Source organism: Coenobita brevimanus, chromosome 102, assembly GCF_032717465.1.
Source record: "Coenobita brevimanus isolate Jiangsu-jjx chromosome 102, ASM3271746v2, whole genome shotgun sequence".
NCBI lineage: Eukaryota > Metazoa > Arthropoda > Malacostraca > Decapoda > Coenobitidae > Coenobita > Coenobita brevimanus.
Window position 1 is genome coordinate 41,669,208 of NC_137055.1, and position 22,172 is coordinate 41,691,379.

The following is a 22,172-nucleotide window of genomic DNA, read 5'->3' on the forward strand; positions in this document are numbered from 1 at the left end:
ATCTAGTCAATGATGTCACATATCAAATCTGGAGTAAATCGGGTGAAAACTGGCAATTATATGCCCATTTGAAATTTTAGGCCCAACCCACCTGCCACTGACCCCCCTACCGCTAACTGAGGGTTATATCATAATGAGACGCACATTTAGGTTTGGGTTTCATGTCGATATGACGAGTTTGAAAGCAGTTATGGAAAAAAAAAAAAACATTTTGGGGGGGCCTACAGCCTGGGCCTGGGCGTAGTTTAGCCCAAAATGTAATCAGGTGATTAGACGGTCATAGCCCATCATCCCTGTAATTATAGTCTAAATCGACCAGTACTTTTCGCGTCAAGTTGTCAACAAACAATCAAACAAACAAACAGACAGACAGAGTAAAAACAATACTCCGTCCCCGAGCCCCTCCGAGGGAGGGACGGGTAACAATTATTATGTACGCATTATGTTTTAAAATAACCTTGACAACCAAAACTACAAGGATGAGGGTTAATTATTAAAAACAGCGTAGTAACAAAACTGATAGGCTGTGCCAGTGGATTATTTCACTCAGTCAATGAAATGCCTCGGGGCTGAAAGGGTTCCATTAAAGGTACAGTTCAATTAAGTTGATCCGTTTTCTATTTTTATTTTTATTTTACATGAGGCGTCACGTTAAAGAATTGTGACGACCATTAGTCAGTGAATGATGAGGTGCAGTGAGGTGTGGTGAGGTGAGGTGACGTATGGGGAGGTGGGGTGTGGGGAGGTGAGGAGAGGTGTGGGGAGGTGAGGTGAGGTGAGGTGTGGGGAGGTTAGGAGAGGCGTCTGCTGAGGTGAGGAGAGGTGTGGGGAGGTGAGGAGAGGTGTGGGGAGGTGGGGTGTGGGGAGGTGAGGTGAGGTGTGGGGAGTTGAGGTGAGGTGTGGGGAGGTGTGAGGAGGTTAGGAGAGGCGTCTGCTGAGGTGAGGAGAGGTGTGGGGAGGTTAGGAGAGGTGTGTGCTGAGGTTAGGAGAGGTGTGTGCTGGGGTGAGGAGAGGTGTGGGGAGATGAGGAGAGGTGTGTGCTGAGGTGAGGAGAGGTGTGGGGATGCAGACAATGCAGTACTATGCCTGGAATCGAACCCGGGACTCTAAGGTGAGAGCCAGGCAGCATACCACTACACCACGGCCAGGTAAAAGTACTCTCACATTGTCACAATCTTGTAACCAATGAGGCGGAGGGACACTGGTTACAAGATTTTGACCATGTGAGATAACTTTTACCTGGTCATGGTGTAGTGGTATGCTGCATGGCTCTCACCTTAGAGTCCTGGGCTCGATTCCCGGCATAGAGGTAATATATTGGATGATTTTTCCTGTGTAAAGTACAGGTTTCTCTCTTAGGTAGATAAGTGCCCGCCACTGTCAGCCATGTGCAAGCCGGTCGGTATAATACATATATACATACAAACAACAGCAAACAAAAGTCCACCGAATTACAAACAACAGTACTCATTAACAACAATGACAACAGCAAGAGTCGCAGTAATAAACAAACAAACAAAAGCATATCATAACACACCATTAACACGCCAAGGCAAGACAACTCACACCTCAACTCACCACATCACACCTCACCACACTACACCCCATCTCACCTCACCACACCACACTACACCTCACCACACTATACCTCACCACACTACACCTCACCACACTATACCTCACCACACCTTCCTTCACCTTTCCTCACCTCGCTAATGGTCATGCAACACCCAAAATTCTTTTGGAGATTTTCTTGTAGACATATCAGATCTCAGACAGGCCCATGATTCTAAAAATATAAGAAAAAATACTATTACACAATAGCGATATAAGGGGGCGGCCACACCTGTGCTGGAACTAGTGCTGTGGCAACATGTAAACAACATAAAAACGAGCAAGCTGTAAACATGCCCGGAACAGCAGCGTCCAGGTCATGTTTGCTATATCATAATGAAGTCTCGGCTGCCTAATATGGACACACACATTGCATCACCTCTGTTGCCTGTGAGTTCGAAGCATCAGTGAAACATGGTAGCATGCATTTGTCTAAATACTGCTAAATTCACGCAGCCAGACTTGTTACAAGCTGTATTGCTAACGCGTTCGGGGACATGTGTGGACGCGCCCTTACGGATACGTTATACTGGTAGTGTCATTTGTGAAGGCTATACCTCCCCCCCCCCAATTAGAAGTCTCTTAAACTGACTAAAACTGCTGGATAATAGTCTGGTCAAAGTGGAAAATACGATATCGTAGAGAAAGGGTTAACAAGAGACGAAGAGGTAGCAACGGAAATAATGGTAATAAAAGATACAGAGATATATAACAGACACACATGCTGATCTAATAAAAGACAGGTGCAACACACAGGTAACAAGTTTAGCACGCTCAGAAAGCGCATAGCTCCGCCAGTGTCTAAACTCAGATCACCACCAAAATTTCATCTACTCTTCCGTGGCCCAAGACTCACATAGCCACAAAATTTCATTGAAATCCACCAACAACTTTATGAGATATCATGTGATATCTTGCCGACAAAAAAAAAAAAAAAAAAAGCCCTGAACCGGGATTCGAACTCAGATCACCGTCAAAATGTAATAAACTCTTCCTTGTTCATGACTCACATAGGAACAAAAATTCCGCTGAAATCCGTCAATAACTTAGATATTATGTGGACAACCCTCTAGCTTAGCTGGTGGAGATAAACAAACTAAGGCAATGACATACGGTACCATACAGTCAAAATAAGCCAGAGACATCATACAAGACTAACTTATTGCCACACAAAGAGTCGATACGACATAAGCTAATATGATCCACAGGGCTAATCAGACAGAGTTAATCTAAGACATAGGGCTAATGAGAGACGATTAATAAAGACAGAAGGATTCCCAAATACGAAGTCAAGGGCGCGCTGAAGTCGGGATGAAACTCTTCTGTCCGTCCGTCTGTCTGTGTGCGCTCCAGTGACCTCAATTACGAACCGATTTTGACGGGTGAGGTGTCAAACGAATCCTCTTCACCTGACTGTGTGCCTTCGTCGGAGTGGTTAATAAGCTTAAAGCAACCCTAAGATAACAATAACCAAAAATGTCTTTATTTATGAGAGACTGGGCTAGACAGTGGTACCAGGAAAAACGGCGCTCAGCATGCAGTAATTCACTAGAAACCAGATGCAAAAATAAATAAATGAATAAATAAATAAATAAATATAATAAGCACCTGTGTCGCTAATTAGGTGGTGGACGCAGGTAGTAAGGCAGGTATGTAGTTAGGTAGGTTGGAAGGTAGGTACGCAGGCAGGTAGGTATATAGAGAGGTGGGTAGGGAAGTAGGTAGGCAAGGAAAAAGGCAGTGAGGTCGAAAGGGAGGTAGGTAGGGTGGTCACCAGGGAAGTAGGTGGAGATGTGGGTAGGCAGGCGGGTGGTGCGGAGCTGGATGGGTGGGTAAGTAGGTAGGTAGGTAGGCAGGAAGAAAGGCAAGCTGGGAGATGTTGGAAAATAGCCAGGGAGGTAGGTACACAGGAGGGTAGGCAGAGAAGTATGGAGGCAAGGAGATGTGTGTGTAGGTAGGTAGGTAGGTAGGTAGCTATATAGTCAGGTAGGTAGAGAGGTAGGTAGGCAGTCAGATTGGCAAGCAGAGGAAAGTAGGAAGGGGGATAGGTAGGTAGGGAGGCTGATAAAGTAATAGGTAAGTAGGTGGAGGTGTAGGTAGGCAGAGAGGTAGGTAGGGAATCGAGTGGGTGCGTGAGCAGGTAGGTAAGTAGGTAGGTAGGGAGGGAGGAAGGAAAGTAGCCAGGGAGATAGGCAGCGAAGAAGGTAAGAAAGCTAGGGAGGTAGGTGGGCAGGGAAGTAGGAAGGGAAGTACGGTAGGTAGGAAGGTAAGTAGACAGGTAGGTACGGTAGGTATGCAGGGAAAAGCGGCAAGAATAAATGCATGTTAATTCTTCTTTCCATACCAAAGGACAATTATGCTGCAAAACCTGAGCTAAATAAATAAAAAATAAAAAAAAGAATCCACTGTACCCGGCAAAGATACACAGAACTAATTAAAGACATGTTTAAAGACAGAGCTAACAAGAGACAGAGTTAATAAGAGGGTAAATAAAAGCCACAGTGCTAATAATACAGTGCCAATTAATAGACATAGAGCCAATAAGAGACATAGAGCCAGTAAATGACATACAGCCAATAACATAGAGTCAATAAGACATAGAGCCAATAACAGACATAGAGGCAACAACAGACAGAACCAACCAGAGATATAGAGCCAGTAATAGACACAGAGCCAATAATAAAGGCAATAAAAGAGAGCAGATGTAAAATTCACTGTTCTTTTTCAGCCACACGTCATTAAAGGGATAAGTGAGTGTGAGGAAAGGACTTGAAAGCTCTCTCTCTCTCTCTCTCTCTCACACACACACACACACACACACACACACACACACACACACACACACACACACAAACACACACACTGACATTTCAGAACAGTTTACTTCTCATAACCTGTCCTCTCTCTCTCTCTCTCTCTCTCTCTCTCTCTCTCTCTCTCTCTCTCTCTCTCTCTCTCTCTCTCTCTCTCACACACACACACACACACACACACACACACACACACACACACACACACACACATAAACACACACACTGATATTTCAGAACAGTTTACTTCTCATAACCTGTCCTCTCTCTCTCTCTCTCTCTCTCTCTCTCTCTCTCTCTCTCTCTCTCTCTCTCTCTCTCTCTCTATCTGTCCGTCTGAACCTGTCTATCTGTCTGTCTGCCTGTCTGTCTAGGCTTACTCATAACCCTTCAGTAATTTCGGGGTGAGCTTTGTAGTACTGTATTTATTTTTCTATATACTTTTTGCCACTGAGAGCATGAAAGGCAATTTACGTGAATTAAAGACCAAATGAATTTTTAATGGTCCTTAAGGGGACTGAGTGCTGGTGTGTGTGTGTGTGTGTGTGTGTGTGTGTGTGTGTGTGTGTGTGTGTGTGTGTGTGTGTGTGTGTGTGTGTGTGTGGTTTGTAACAAGTGACTCTATTTTACCTTTTACACCTGCCTAAGAACTAATATTTACCTTTTGCACCTGTCTACGAACTCCTTATCCCTTTCAATACGATGATGCAGTTTTTAGCTAAGTTACTGCTATCTCTGTACGACTTTATTTAGCTTAGGATAGATAGTTTGAAGTGGAATGTTTATATACAGCCTTCATTATTCCCCTCACTACCAGGGCCTCTACTACGCTGAATAAAATCTTGAGAAAGAAAGAACAGATTAAGAAATAGTACGTCTGTGTGTAGCTTGCAATACTGATCCTGATTTTTACCTCTTACACCTGTTTCCTCACTAATTACGCACCTGTCCATTGATCCTAATTTACCGTTTACACCTGTCTCCTCACTAATTACACACCTGTCTATTAATCCTAATTTACCGTTTACACCTGTCTCCTCACTAATTACACACCTGTTTATTGAGCCTAATTTACCATTAACACCTGTCTCCTCACTAATTACGCACCTGTCTATTGATCATTCCTCTTACACCTGTCTCCTTACTCAATAAGCACCTGTCCTGATTCTATTTCACCTGTCTATTGATCCTATTTTACTGTTTACACCTGTCTCTAATTAAGCACCTGTCTCTTTCAACACACAGGTGGTGATAATGATCCTGGTTACCTGGGCGTACTCTCTCACCTTTTCCCTCGTACCCCTCTTCGGTATTCACAACATTCACTACTCACCGGAGGGTTTTTTGACCACATGCAGGTATGTTAATTAAAGGTACTATACTCCTTTCACCTTAACTTGGCCCAGATTTTCATTTGGCGGCTTATTTCACGCAGCACTGTTTCAGAATAAGACGATACCGTGGCCCTGCATCTTCTCCGAAGCACTTCTTCGTGACTAGCATCGTATTCCAGCATCAAATCTCCTGTTACAACTCAATATTCAAGATGGGGAGTTGGTAATTTTAGGCCAAGTTAGGGTATAAAAGATAATATTCAGCCAGGTTAGATTAAAAAGGATTATATGAACACCCCCAGGCTTCCATACATACTCCCGGCTGAATAAAATCGTCTGGTGGTGGTGTGGTTAATATTACGTCATGGGAGGGACGTAATTAACCCTTAGCTGCCAGGGAAGCGCCGTGGGTAATTCATTCAGGCTAATTATAGACGATTTTCTTTTTCAGCTGGGGGATTTTGGTCCAGGACCTTTATTACTGAGCGTGCCATTATAGGAATTCTGATAGACAGATAGATGGACAGACAGGTAGACGGATAGATAGATACAGTAGATAGATAGATAGACACAGATAGACAGATAGATAAATTGATAGATGGACAGGAAGATTAACACAGATAGACAAACAGACAGATAGATTCACAGATAGATAGACAGATAGGCGGACAGGAAGACAGATGAATTTATAGACACACAGGGAGACGGACAGATAGACAGAGGGAATATTTCGGCTAAATCCCGACTATCTATTTCATCGAAGGGATTTTCTAGCAGCCCAGTGGGTTCCTCGAGGCGCTTTGCAACCCCCTGACCACTACAAATCCCCTCAGCTGAAGAAAACCGTCTTGTGGCAGATGCACTAAAAATAACCCGACGCATCCACAGAAGCTGAAACCAGGGCTGGAGAGAGAGAGAGAGAGAGAGAGAGAGAGAGAGAGAGAGAGAGAGAGAGAGAGAGAGAGAGAGAGAGAGAGAGGGAGAATTTAATCTATTAAGCTGTTGGATTTCATAATTTTTATGCCTTAATTGTTACAAGGCATCTGGATTAACGCACCCCCCCTTCTCTCTCTCTCTCTCTCTTGAGATGTACAACTTGCAGTCAATAAACAAGATCAACAACACATGGGGCCCAGACAGAATATCTCCAAGAGTATGAAATGAACTGAAAAATGAAATATGGGAACCATTAGTCCGAATATGCAACGAATCACTCAGGAATGGACCTGAATATGCAACTAATCAATGGGGAATGACACTGAATATGCAACTAATCACTCAGGAATGGCACCGTACCACATGACTGTAAACTAGCAAATGTAACATCAGTCTTCAAAAATGGCAGTAAATCACGACCCAGAAACAACTGCTCAATTGGCTTAACACCGAGTGTATACAAGATGTTGGAAACCACATTTTTTCAACCAAAAAAAGTGATGATAGATAGTAACAAAATGGCCAATATTAAAAATTTTCTACAAAAAATTATGGAAGCAAGTAACAGTCTGGCAATGTTAGAAACCTCAACAATAAATGATGGTACCAAGTAACATTCAATTCATTTAGAGAAATTTCCAGAGAAAATGATGGTAGTAAGGAATATCAAATCCATTTTTTGTTATATTTACACAGAACGTGATGGTGGCACGTAGCATCCTAATTACTTTAAGAAATTTCCACAAAAAATAATAGTCCTATGATACAGTATTTATTTTCAATATACTTCAAGCGAATCTTGTGACTGCAGTAAGTGAATCACAGCCGAAGGCCGTGATTCAGTAAAATGGTTCTTGCTACCATCATTTTTTGTGGAACAGAAAAAAAAAAGTTACTTGCCACCATCATTTTTTGTCGACGTTTCTAATACTGTTAAATTCTTGCCTGCTACCATCACTTTTTGTCGAAATTATTAATACTGGCCAAACTGTTGCTTATTACTATCATTTTATGTTGACAATTCCAATATCGATCAAGCGAAGAAGTCCACAAGATGGGACACTGAATTGTGCCTGAATTTCAAAGGGATAGAGCTATGCAAGATATGAATAAAGATCTGCAGTTTTCCCTTTAGCCTTTAGGTGTGATTCAGCGTTCCACCTCGGACACCTTCACTTGATGATTCAAAAGGATCTTGATAAATTGTTCACCGAGGCTCAAATATGGCAAATGGATTTTCTTATCGACAAATGCAAAGTCCTAAACACTGTAAGTAAAAATGGAAACTTTAGTTACGCAATGTATAACACTCATCTTGGTTGTGTACACCAAGAAAAAGATTTGGGAATAAAAACTAATTATTTAAAACCAAGTCGTCGGCTGCACAGAGGCAATCATGAAAGCTAACTAATTAGCTGGATTCATAGGCAGAGTGTTCGAATTCAGACAGGTGAATATCATTCTTACCTTGTACAGTTCCTTGATGTATCCCCAGCTGGAGTATTGCGTTCAGATGTGGTCAGCATATTACAAGAAGGAAACTGAGATGCTAGAGAGAGTGTAGCAAAGAGTAACCAAAATAATACCCACACCGAGAGGCAAATCAAACGAGGAACGTTTGGAAGAGTCGTAGCTCTTTGACTTATTAAAAGAGCAGACAGCAAGGGGATTAAATTCAAGTACTCAGAGAGCTTAAAGGACATGACAGTATAGTTGTCAATGAATACTTCACAGTGGACCGTCCTCATTTCACTAGAGGCAATGGATATAACATTATTGACAAACGTTTCCGGTCAAATGAAGTAAAAAAAAAAAATCTTCAACAGAGCTGTAACCATAAGGCAAAAGCTGCGTGGGAATGCAGTAGAAGGAGTACAGTAATTACATTTAAAAGTCGCTTAGGTATGTATCTAACTACAGCATGAATTCCCAACTTAATGCATTCGCGCCTGAAAAATACGCAAAAATGAAAGCTGTTTTCTTCTCTCTCAAATCATGGTGAGTGCAGCATCAGGACTATAGTTTAAAATTAATGCAACTTTTCCTTTACAGATTAATATAGTGTACAATAGTTTTACCTTTCAGTCTTTCCTATGAATTTTCCATTACAGTTTTTCCATGCTTGCACGGTAATCCTTCTCATCTATTCCTGCCGATTCTAACTTTTTCCTGCCGGTTTCGACTGGAGGGTATGGTGGGTTGGGGGAAGCCTTATTACTTTCTTACCCTTATCTTCTATTGACAGAATTAGATAAACTAATAGTGATGGTATTCTCTCTAACAAACAGCCTCGAATGTACCACTAGATCTGTTGCTGTTTGCTTTCGTTTGTACGGCTTTCGTCTGTACTCTCCCTCCCTCCCTCCCTCCTTCCTTCTCCTCCACACCCTCCCCCTTCTTCCCTCTCTTTCACACCTCTCCCCACCCTCCTTCTCCTCCACACCCGCCGACCTTTCCCCCCCACACCCTCCCCTTCCCTCTTTCCCTTTCCTCTACACCCTCCACACCCATCCTTCTTTTCCTACCTCCCTCCCCCCTTTCCTTCCTAATTATTTCCCTTTCTTTTCTCTCCTACTTCCTCATTCTCTTCCCTTTCCCCTCCTCTCTCTCTCTTTCTCTCTCTCATCTCTCCCATTCTTCCTCCTCTTTCTCCTCTCTCAGTACCTTTCTCCTCTCTTCCCATTTCTCCATTTCTCCCTTCCTCTCAGATTATCTCCCAATTTTCTCTCCTCTCCCCTCTGTCTCCCTCTTCTCCTCTCTCCTCTTTCCCCCTTTCCCATCTCAATGCCTTTCTCTCTCTTTAATTTTTTCTTTTTTTCCCCTCCCTCTCCCCTTCTCTCTTCTTTCCACACCCTTCCACGCTTTCTTCTTTCCTCTCCCCAGCATCCCTACCCTCTTCCCCTATCTCCTTCACACCCTTAGCATTTTCCCTCTTCCCCAGTCTCTCCCTCCCTCTTTCGCCTCTTTCTCTCTTCCCCTTTTCACTCTCTCCGCCTCTCCCCCCCTCCCCCTTTTCATTTACCTCACTCTTTTCTGCAAACTGCTTCCCCCTCCCTTCTCCCCTTTCCCCCCCCTCTCTCTCTCTCTTTCTCTCTCTCTCTCCTTTGTGCCCTCTCATGTTTTCCTCATATTCTGTTTCTCTCCCCTCTCTTCCCCTTCTCCATCCCCTCGTCTTCTCCCTTCCTCCCATTATCCTCTCTGCCTCCTCTTCCCTCACTCCATCCCCACAACCTGTCTGTCTTTCTACCTGTCTGTCTGCCTGTCTCTCCTTACCTATTCCCTCCTTCCTTCCCACTCTCTCCCTTCTTCCCCTTCTCTCCTCCGCCACTTACCTCCCCAACCCCCTCCATTCTCCCCTCTCCGCGTCCCCCCATCTCAAAATTCCATCAGCCTGGTTGAATATATAGATAATCTGGGCTACATTTTTTCTGCTCCGGTAAGAGATTTTAATGCCAATATCTTCCACTCTGCTGAGTCTGATGGTCATATGGCAGAATTTTTGGTCTATCTGCCTCCTTGTATATCTATCTGTACATCACTGTATCTGTCTATCTACCTATCTGTCTGCCTGTCTTTACGTCTGTCTCTCCTCTCATCGCTATCTGTTCATCACTGTATCTATCTTCCTGTCTATCTGTCTGTCTGTCTATCTAAAAGTCTGTCTTTCCATTCGTCACTATCTATCTACCCATCTATCTATCTGTCTGCCTATCTTTACGTCTATCTCTTAGTCCATTCTCTTCCTATCTCTAACTATGCATCTTTATCTATCTTTGTTACTATCTGGCCTACCAATATCTATACCTAACGCCATCCTTATCATCCTACTTCGACTCATTTATCCTATCTTAAAATTCTTATCTATAGCTTCTTCATTTTTCCCCACCTAACCAACCATCATCTCACCCCATCTTCCTCCCCCAGCTAACCAACCATCATTTCACCCCATCTTCTTCCTCAGCTAACCAACCATCATTTCACCCCATCTTCTTCCCTCTCCCCCAGCTAACCAACCATCATCTCAACCCCATCTTCTTCCTCTCCAGCTAACCAACCATCATCTCAACCCCATCTTCTTCCCTCTCCCCCAGCTAACCAACCATCATCTCACCCCCATCTTCTTCCTCAGCTAACCAACCATCATTTCACCCCATCTTCTTCCCTCTCCCCCAGCTAACCAACCATCATCTCACCCCCATCTTCTTCCTCCCCCAGCTTCGACTACCTCTCAGACGCCGCGAACAACCGCATCTACATCTTCTCCTTCTTCGTCGCCGCCTGGGTCCTGCCTATCAACATCGTCTCCTTCAGTTATCTCTCCATCGTCACCACCGTTTCCAAACAAGAGAAATATTGCCACACCTACCAGGGGACATTTGCTAATTCCTTCAAGCATCAGAGTATGAAGAAGAAGAAGAGTGTGGAGGTGAGTAAGAGGGAAGAAAAAAGAAGGTAGGTAGAGGTAGAGGGGGAGGAAGAAGAGGGAGAGACGAGGTGAGGAGCATGGAAGAAGATGAAGGGAAGTACAGAAACTAGGTAAATTCTCAGGAGATTTTCGCTAATTACTTCAAACAATACAGTATGATGAATAAGACGAGTGTGGAGGTGAGTGGGTAGGAAGAGGAAGAGGATGAGGTGGTAGGCAGAGGAAGAAGAAGGGGAAGAAGAAGGAGGGAAGAGGTGGGAAGAGAGGAAGAAGTGGATTTATGTAAGAAGAGAAATATTGGAAAAACCTATCAAAGGATGTCAGGCAGTTATACTTCGAGCACCAGAATATGAGGAAGATGAGTGAAGATGAGTGGGAAGGAAGAGGAAGAAGAGCGGAGGTAAGAAAGGAGGAAGAGGAAGAGGAGGCAGGTAGACGAAGAGGAATCTACGCCATATAAAATATACTCTATTTCCTTTTCTTTCCACTTGTCCCTCTCACTGTCCGGCCACTTGGTTCTCTTCTTAAAAAATCCATGTTTAAAAAAAAGAGGACGAGGGAGGGAAAGAAGAGGGAGGGGGAGAGGTGAGACGAGAGGAAGATGAGTGAGGAGGCGAGTGGAAAGGAAGAGGGAGAGGAGGTAAAGACAGGAAGAGGTAGGGGAAGGGGTGAGGAGAAAAGAAGAGAAAGGAGAGTGAGTAAGAAAGTAAAGTTAGGAGATCAGAAAAGAGAAAGAAGAAGAGTAACGTAATAAGGAAGAAAAAGAACGGCTGAGTAATTGAAAGAAGAAGAAAAGGTAGGAAGAGGAAATGGGGGAAGAAGAAGGAGGGGAGACAGGAAGAAGAGGGTGTATGTAGGAAGAGAAAATTGGATGTTCGGTAACTCCTTCAAGCATCAGAGTATGAGGAAGAAGAAGAGTGTGGAGGAGACTGTGAAGGATGAGGAGGTAGAGGGAGGGAAGAGGCAGGAGAAGAGGCAGATGTGAGAAAAGATGTGGGTGATTGTGGACAACGAAGGAATGAAAATATAGGCAGGTAAGAAATATACAGCAAGAGGTAGAAAGAGGAGGAAGAGGTAGACAGAAGAGTTAGAGAAAGAAGAGGAAAGTGGGAGATGCGAGAGGGAAGATACGAAGAGAAAGCAAGAAGAAGGTGTATATGTGAAGAGAAAAACAACAAAATTTATCAGATGACTTTGGCTAATTACTTCAAATATCAGACTATGGAAGAAAATAATTAATCTGACGGTGACTGGGGAGGTGGAGAAGGAGAAGGAGGAGGAGGAGGAGGAGGAGGAGGTAGGGAGAGAAAGAGGGAGGGGAGGAGGAAGGAGTAAAAGAAGAAAATGAGAAAATTGACGTGGCTGGTAAGGAAGAAGTGGGGGTGTAAACATACTGTAAGTCGGCAAAAGGAAGAGGCGAGTAGAAAAAGAAGAGGAAGAGGAGTAGGCAGAGGAAGAGCAAGGGAAAGAAGAGAGACGGAAGAGGTGAGAGTGTGACAAAGAAAATGAGTGTGAAGGTGAGTGAGGAGGAAGAGGAGGCAGGCAGAGGAAGAGGTAAAAAGAGAGGCAGAAGAGGAAGAGGAGAGAAGAAAAGAGAGTAGAGGTGGGAGGAGAGGCGGAAGAAGGGTAGGGAGATAACTGGAAAAAGAGAAGGAAAAAGTGACACAAGAGGTAAAAAGAAAGAGGAAGACGGAGAGAGAGAGAGAGAGAGAGAGAGAGAGAGAGAGAGAGAGAGAGAGAGAGAGAGAGAGAATAAAGGTGAGAGGTGAGGATAAATATACTGTAAATATATATATTTCCTAACGGAACTGAAAAAGTACACAAAAAATAGCTATTGTGTGGAAATGATCATTAGTATGGACCGTCATCATCATCATCATCATCATCATCATCATCATCATCATCATCATCATCATCATCATCATCATCGTCATCATCATCATTGTCATCATCATCGTCATCATAATCATAAGCATCATCATCTCCACGACCATCTTCATTGTCATCATCATCATCATTACCATCATCATTTCCACCACCATCACCACCATCATAATCATCATCACCGCCTTCACCATCATCATCATCATCATCATCATCATCATCACCACGACCACCACCACCGCCATCATCATCATCATTTCTACCATCATCATCATCATCATCATCATCATCATCACCCTGAGTCAACCCACGCATAAATTCAGTATACTAATCGATAAAGAAGATAATTACGACCGAATTACTGAGGGTGTGGAGAGATAATTACCATATATATATATATATTATATTCCACAACAAACATGTAACATTATTAAAACCAAAAAATCTCTATGCACAATGCCGTATGGCAGAGCAAACTAGACTACACCTGAAACATTATTTTAGAACCACAAGGCATTCAGGCTACCACAGACATCAGCAACTACTCATACGCACAGTATACCAGTCCCATCAACTGGAAACACGGAACAGACATCATTATTTTTATACCAAACAAGAACCCTAACACATGATTCTTCGTATTGATCCTTAACACTACTAAGTACACCATCCAAGATATATGAACGAGTAATTTTAACAGAGTCACACTTCATGTCCTCATTCCCGCACAATACGGCTTTAGAGCACAACAGTCACAAGCAACTTACTAACTAACCTAACACAATATGCATTTGACGGTACCAGCTCCATGTGACCCTCATACATACACTTCCGACAACAATAGATGTAAGGAATGCCTTTGATGCCATCCCTGACACAAACTAATCAACAGAATCTTCACCGCACACATAGAGCACAACACCAAACGCTGGCTTGCCAGTTACTGTACCTGATTGGTAGACAAGCACATGTTACACTCTATGGCAAGTTATCACGAATATAAAACTTCACTTACAGAGTTCCACTGGGCTCTGTTCTTTCATTCACACTCTTAAACATGCATGATATAGCTCCCCACAAACAATGACTCATGATTATGTAGATGACATTACCATAACAACCACACACCACACGGCAGATCCATCCTGCACACGTCAACAAGACTACCTAAACACAACTCAGGAATGGGCCCACGACACCAGGCTGGCCATTGCTCAAGCCAAATGCACCAATACACTTATCAAACAGCAATCATGAACACAGGTACACCCCTAACATCACAGTAAACAACGTCCCCCTGCCACACACACACCCTCCTCTAAGATCTTACGAGTGACATGTACTGGATTCACCTTCAAGGGCAACATACAAGACATCAAGCGGCAGTGTTCCTCCAGGCTCAAAGCACTCACTGCAATTCAAGGGATAGATCCTGAGCACAGTATGAGTAGTGAGGCGAGCGGCGTCCAGCTGGGCCCCTTATACTGGTAAAAACAACAATATTACATTCATCATCATCATATTGCCCTAATTTCGTACTACTACTAAAAGAAAGAAAGAAAAAAAACGATGAAGCGACTTACAAAAAATGGGAACTCTAAACGAAATTCAAAGCCTCAACTAAACCAGAACTGACTGGAGTGCCACTTGACCTCTTGCGTGGAGAGAGAGAGAGAGAGAGAGAGAGAGAGAGAGAGAGAGAGAGAGAGAGAGAGAGAGAGAGAGAGAGAGAGAGAGAGATTCATTACCATTACTTGTGTTCATTACTATATAGTGTGTGTGTGTGTGTGTGTGTGTGTGTGTGTGTGTGTGTCCTATTAAACCCGCCAAGAACGATACATTCTTCATAGCAGTTTGCCTTTCTTTCTCACTCTGCGTTTACCATAATGGAAAAAATTACGGAATGGAATTGCACCTAATTTGAAATAATGACAAAACGGTGCTGCTCTGGCGGAGGTATACGCTCCCTGAAAACTCCTAATCTTCTGTAAATGCTCTTGTTCTCTAAAGTACCTGTTAATTTGCCTTCTCTGTGTGTATCTGTATTACCGGTAGTGTGTATATGCAATTAACTCAGCAATCTCTATATACAGTGAGGTTCAGAAATAATATGGATAGTTACTCTTCCAGCACGCCTTAACAGGGTGGTCCGAATATTGCACTCCACTTAAAACACACAATACAGTATGTAATGTGTTGTGGGGGCGGCTCAGTTGGCTGGTGTGGGCGTGGTTGTGGCAGTGGGAGAGGAAGTGAAGAGTTATATATTGGTCACCTGCATTACTGGTTAGTTTAGCAAGAGGCGCTAGAAAGGGACGCCTTCACGTGGTGGCGGCGATAAAACCAGGTGGCTCCGCTGACTAGTAATACAAATGTCTCTTAGTTCCCTCCATACACACCGAAAGGAGGATGGTGGAAGGCAGGAGAGGGGTAAACGCAGCCTGCAGTCGACTGGGTTCACGCTCAGATGTGCCTGAGGCTGGAACTGCAAGATATCATTAGGCACTGACAGTTTTCGTGCTAGTGTAAAAGAACTTATGATAGCGACTGTATGTGTGAGTATTTGGCCAGGTATACGTAAGCACACACACACACACACACACACACACACACACACACACACACACACACACACACACACACGCCCACAGAATAGGCTAGGACATAAAAACACACAAAACGCGTTTAGAACATTCTCTCTCTCTCTCTCTCTCTCTCTCTCTCTCTCTCTCTCTCTCTCTCTCTCTCTCTCTCTCTCTCTCTCTCTCTCTCTCTCTCTCTCTCTCTCTCTCTCTCTCTCTCTCTCTCTCTCTCTCTCTCTCTCTCTCTCTCTCTCTCTCTCCTCATTCCAATCTACATACTGTCACCGGCTAATCCTTATGCATGATCCCACTGCCAAAGCCTGTGTAGGAGCGTGTATTTATAGAAGCATACACGGAACTAATCATGTATGTATTTATGTGTGTATTCGTGTGCATTACTCAGCGGGTGCGTACACCTTTGACTCATGTACACAAGGAAAGGGAATGTGAATGCAGTTTGACATTGGTGTGTGTGTGTGTGTGTGTGTGTGTGTGTGTGTGTGTGTGTGTGTGTGTGTGTGTGTGTGTGTGTGTGTGTGTGTGTGTGTGTGTGTTCTGTTGCCTTGTAAAAATTGAAATTGAATCATTTCAGCCACACCGTATCAATTCTTGTTTATTCCTCCTACTCCCAGATGACTTCACTGCCTTGGGAAGGACCCCTTGTTGTAGAACTACATCATGTGAGTGGATGGAGGGCGCCCCATATATGTATCCTTGTCCATCATCATTTTCTTAATGATAAACGATTTTATTCAATTCAAGGGTAACCCTTAACTCTACTTGGCTCTATAATTCTATCTATACTCTAACTCTACATAAACTAGCTTTTTTAACTCTACCCGTCTATCCTCCACAGCTCAAGAAAACTGTAAGGGATGGGTGGATCTAATCGCTGTAATTCTAACCTTACATAAACATATCTTCTTTAACTCTACATAACCAAACCCTCTTTACCTGTCCTCTTTATAACTCTGCCTAACTCTCCTCACTCCTACACAGCCTGCAGTGTCGTCCACCTATAGTTATACCTCCCATAACTCTACCCACCCCCTATAACTTTACGTATAACTCTACTTAACTCTCCTCCACAGTTCAAACTGGTCAAAGGAGCGTCCGGAATTATAGAATTGTGGATGATTGCTTTAACTCTCCATAACTGTACTTCCAAACAACATAAAGCCTCATTAACTTTACCTAACCCTTTATAACTCTACTTAATCCTCCTTAACTCCGCCCAACTCTCCTCCACAGCTAAAACTGGCGAAGGTGGCGTCTGGCATAATAGGGCTGTGGGTGGTGGCGTGGACTCCCTACGCTGTGGTGGCACTATTAGGCATCTTCAGCCAGCACGCCCTCATCACGCCCCTCATATCAATGGTGCCAGCGATATTCTGCAAGACGGCCGCCTGCTTGGATCCCTTTGTGTATGCTCTGTCACATCCGCGGTTTAAGGTGAGTTGCTGTGTGTGTGTGTGTGTGTGTGTGTGTGTGTGTGTGTTAGAGAGAGAGAGAGAGAGAGAGAGAGAGAGAGAGAGAGAGAGAGAGAGAGAGAGAGATTCCCTAATTAGTGTACACTCTTCACAGACTTCTCTCACTCTCTCCCCTCCTCCTCACTGTTCTTGCCTTGGTTCTTCTCGTTCTTATTTTTTTTTCTTCGTGTTGTTGTTGTTGTTGTAGCTGAAGTTGTTGTTGTTGTTCCTGTTCTTGATTTCATCTTATTATCAACCCAGGATCTCAAGTAATGCTCTCTCTCTCTCTCTCTCTCTCTCTCTCTCTCTCTCTCTCTCACACACACACACACACACACACACACAATATATATATATATAGATAGATAGATAGATAGATAGATAAATAGATAGACAGATAGATAGATACCAGTATATTATGAAAAGAATGTGGTAAATACTCTCCCAAACCAAATCAACAGCGAATTTTCGGCCCTCCTTAGGCCATCATCAGCTCTTTTTTTTTTTTTTTTTTTTTTTAAACAAGCGACTCTGGGCATAGGCTTCACAGCCAGCTATCAAGGCCCAGCAGTCCTCCTACATACCATACACCTCTACATGTCACCACTTCGGCGCTAACACCCACCGTCCATATTGAATACATGCTAGGGCTGTCTCATACAGGACTGGTGTATTAGTATTTTTTTCAGACCTTTAAGAGAAAAGTTTACTTCATCTGGTGTTGCCTTTGGTATTTCACTTGTGCCAAATGAAAAGTTAGCTGTTGGTACTATTGTCTTTGATGCACATGCTTCTGTGTAAAATTCTTCAACTCTCTTCACCATCATTTCTCTGCACATGACTTTACCATTTTTGCCTTCCAGTGATAAAATTTGTTGCTTTCCTGGTGTCATTTTGCTTCGGAACTTCTTCAGGATTTGTACTCTTTTTATGGTTCCTCTGATCTGCTCCATGTCTCTCAATCGTTTTTCTTCTCTCTGTGCTGTATTGATAAGCTTGTTTAATTCTGCTCTTTCTGTTTCATCTTTCTTCGCTTTTACTTTCATCTCCTTTCTTGTTTTCATGAGCTCGAGGGTCGTTTTTCAATACTTGTTGACTTTGGCTGTATTAGCTTTCCCTACGACCTTCACTGATTCCCTCGACACTTTCGTTAGTCTTCCGTTCAACTCATCAGTGTCACACACGTTAAAACTTAGAGCCTGAAATCTGTTCTTTATTTACAACTGAAGGGCACTTTTGTTTTTGCTTAATTTTATTGGGCATACCTTTTTATTTTAAATCAGCTTCTTTCTCTCACTTCTGAAGCTGAATCAGGCTGTGCAATCCACCAATCTATGGTCTATCTATCTATCTATCTATTGCCAGACGCCTCAATCCCGTTTGGGGTGGCCATAAACAAATCGCCTCCAAGTCGCCCTGTCCCCCTCCATTTCACTCCCATGCTCCCAACTCACACCCCCCTCTCTCATATACCTCTCCACCCCATCTCTCCATCTCATCCTCGGCCTCCCCCTCCCTCTTTCCCCCTCTATGGTCTTCTATGGTCACTTCCTTCATTTACGTTGCTGATAACTGTGATATTAGTGATCGTGTTGTTCTTATCTGCTATAATGAAGTCGATTTCAATCTTTGCTTCTCCATTTGGACTTCTCCAGGTCCACTTCCTCCCTCTTCGTTTTGTGGAAAAATGTATTAATTATCCTCATGTTACAGTACATACATCCACAAAATTTCCCACCATTTTACTTGTGTCATTCCTCTCCTGCTTTCAGTTTTCCCATATATGCATCTCCATTTTTCGATTTGGCAACTTTTGCATTAAAGTCTCCCGTGAATAAAGTATAAATATCTGGTCTTTCGGCTTTCACAGTCTGAGAGACATCATCATGGTCTGTGGTTTGAGAAGTGGATGCATATAGGCCTATTTGTATTACTCTCACGGTGCATCTTTTGCATACCGGTAGTTTAATTACAATCCATGTTAGTGTGTCAGACGCACTGCTGTATTTAACAATGTTCTCTTCAAGGTTTCTGTTAATTATAAATCCTACACCACTGACTCTTCATTCTGCCTTGCACTGTAGTAAAACAAGTGGTTGTTGTATTTGTGCTGAATTAATTTTTCTTTTCTGTGGATCTCGCTCAAACCTATAATACCCCAACTAATATTTTCTAATTCAGTCATTAAGCTACGAAGTTTCCAATTTTCTGCGAGGCTTCTTACATTGTACATGTAGATTTTCGTATCGTTAAGTTTCATTAATGTCTCGGTCTCTGATCTGGCGAGACAGTGGCTACTCACTTTCAGTGGCACACTGTACTTAAGCCTCTTAAGACGGTGCGGTAGAACCCCCTTCTCTCTCTCTCTTAATCTATCTATCTATCTCTATCTCTATCTTTGTCTCTGTCTGTCTGTCTGTCTCTGTCTCTGTCTCTCTCTCTCTCTCTCTCTATCTATCTATCTATCCATCTAAATATTCTTGCAGTTCTTTCACTCATCTCTCTCTCTCTCTCTCTCTCTCTCTCTCTCTCTATCTCTATCTATCTATCTATCTATCTATCTATCTATCTGTCTATCTATCTATCCATCTAAATATTCTTGCAGTTCTTTCACTCATCTCTCTCTCTCTCTCTCTCTCTCTCTCTCTCTCTCTCTCTTATGACAAAAAGGGGGTACGGCTAGAGTGAGTGGTTTGAAGTATCTCGTACAAAGTTAATGAAGAAACAAGAGATGGTCGAGACTCTTTCATTAAGGTGATGAGTGTGTTAAGTAGAGTGTGTGCAGGAGGGTGTTAAGGAGAAAGTGTTAAGCTGAGTGTGTGTACTACAATGTGTTAGGAAGGACATGACAAGGATAGTGTGATATGGAGAGTGTGCAGGAGTGTCTGTTAAGGAGTATGTGTAAGAAAATCTGCTAAGGAGAGTGTGTTTAGGAGTGTGTTAAGGAGAGTGTGCTACGGAATGTTTTAAGAAGTGTGTGTAGGATAGTATGTTAACGAGAATTTATGGACTGTGTGTGTAGGAGTGTGTTAAGGTGTGTGTGTGTGTGTGTGTGTTGGGGAGAGTGTGTAGGAGTGTTCAGGAAAAGTGTGTTAAGGAGTGTGTTTAGGAGTCTGCTATGAATGGTGTGTGTGTGTGTGTGTGTGTGTGTGTGTGTGTGTGTGTGTGTGTGTGTGTGTGTGTGTGTGTGTGTGTGTGTGTGTGTGTGTGTGTGTTTTAAGGATTATGTACTAAGAATGACAGTGTGTTAAAGAATGTGTGTGTACAAGAGTGTGTTATGGAGTGTGTGTATTGGAGACTGTGTTGCGGACCTTGTTAAAAATATCACTATAATATGGACGATGTGTTAAAAAGATTGTGTTAAGGAGAGTGTGTTAAAAAGGACAGTGTATAAGAATGTGCTATGGAGAGTGTGTTAAGGACAGGGAATTAAAGAGTGCTAAAGGGTAGAGTGTGTTCAAGAGTAAGGCAACGAGAGAAATGTGCTGAGAGTCATGAGGGTGCAGTTTAAGTCTGTGATAAAATGTGTTAAGGGAAATGAGAATGGCTGATCACTGTAAGAACCACGATTATCACTACCAGAGGGAAAAATATTAATCGTAAGGCCACAGATTTCATCGTAAGAACCAGAAATATTATCGTAAGTACCAGAAATATTATCGTAACCATGAAAAATATTAAGAAAAACAAAACCATATTAAGGCATGTAAAGTCCATCAGAAAAAATTAAAGGATCATTTTAAGAACAATGAAAACCTTCATAAGTATAACACCACATCGTAAGAACTTTGAAAATCATCGTAGGAACCATAGACAATCTTAGGAAACAAAATCATCGTAAACTATATAATAAATTGTAATAGCCAGAGATCACTTAAGAACTATAAAAATCATCGTAAGAAGAAAAAACATCGTAACAACCATAAGGAAATCTTCGTAAGGGCATCAGACTATCGTAAGAGTCCCACACACCATCCTCAGAGCCACAAAGACCTTCCAAGACCATGCTATAAGCCACAAAAACCTTCCAAGACCATCCTCAGAGCCACAAAGACCATCCAAGACCATCCTAGGAGTCACAAAGACCATCCAAGACCATCCTAGGAGCCACCAAGACCATCCTAAGACACAAAGACCATCCGGAGGACATCAAAGCTTACCCCTGTGAGATCAAAGCCAAGACAAACAAAACGCGTTACAAAGTTAGAGACGCAACCATGGCGCATATACCTTCTACTCTAGTCCCCCCTTAAATCTCTTCTCGCGCCTCCGTTTTCTCTGGAACTTGAATCTTGTGGGGATAATACGTTTTCTGTTTTTCTTTTTCTTTTTTTTTTGGGGGGGAGGGGATTCTGAGACAGAGGTAAATTGGAAAAGGGAAGGGTGAACTGTTCTGTTTCTTTTCTTTTCGCTTTTTTTCTCGGGAGATGGAAAAAGTTTTGGACTTAGTTTCGGTGTGTGTGTGTGTGTGTGTGTGTGTGTGTGTGTGTGTGTGTGTGTTGGGAAACGTGTACTAATGTATTTCTTTCATGGCTGTGGTGATGAGGGAATAAAGAGAGGGGAGGGAAATGGGGAAGAAGAACTGAGAGAGAGAGAGAGAGAGAGAGAGAGAGAGAGACTACTGCTCCTCTTTCAGTACATCTTACAATAATTTTTTCCTTTCAAATTATCACATCACTCAAATTTATTCCGAATATTTACAATCTCCCAATGATTTTGAAACATTTAATCCACTGAGTCCTTTTTTTTTTTTTCCTTGGCACTTTAGCTATTTTTTAGAGCTGAGGAGAGTCTTCAAACTAGATGGGTTAGGTATTGCCTTAGTAGATCGCTTTCAGTAAGAGTGGCCTTTTCTAGTGAAATATAACTGCCTGTTTGAAGAAAAAATACACCTAGTCGTCACTCGGATTTACAGTGTTAAATTCTTAAAAAACAGATAAGCATATTCGAAATAAAGCTAAGTGATATATTTATAAGGTTAAATAAATCTATATTCGTCGAGTTACATTATCAGTAATTTCATGGGAATGAATTGCTACGAACGTTTTATACAGGGTATATTTTTACCCTCCAACTGACAAAGTCAGAGGAGGTTATTGTTATCACTGGTCTCCATC

At 42.7% G+C, this 22,172-nt stretch overlaps 1 protein-coding gene across 1 annotated transcript in view; it reads left to right on the top strand.

Moving 5' to 3' along the window:
- The window catches only part of LOC145415473 (uncharacterized), an 81,788-nt gene that overhangs the window by 56,266 nt on the left and 3,350 nt on the right, over window positions 1-22,172 (top strand). The window contains exons 4-6 of the mRNA XM_080284748.1: window positions 5,670-5,782; window positions 10,910-11,120; window positions 16,838-17,038. Of these exons, the coding sequence (XP_080140874.1) occupies window positions 5,670-5,782; window positions 10,910-11,120; window positions 16,838-17,038 (525 nt within the window). The remainder of the gene's footprint in view (window positions 1-5,669; window positions 5,783-10,909; window positions 11,121-16,837; window positions 17,039-22,172) is intronic.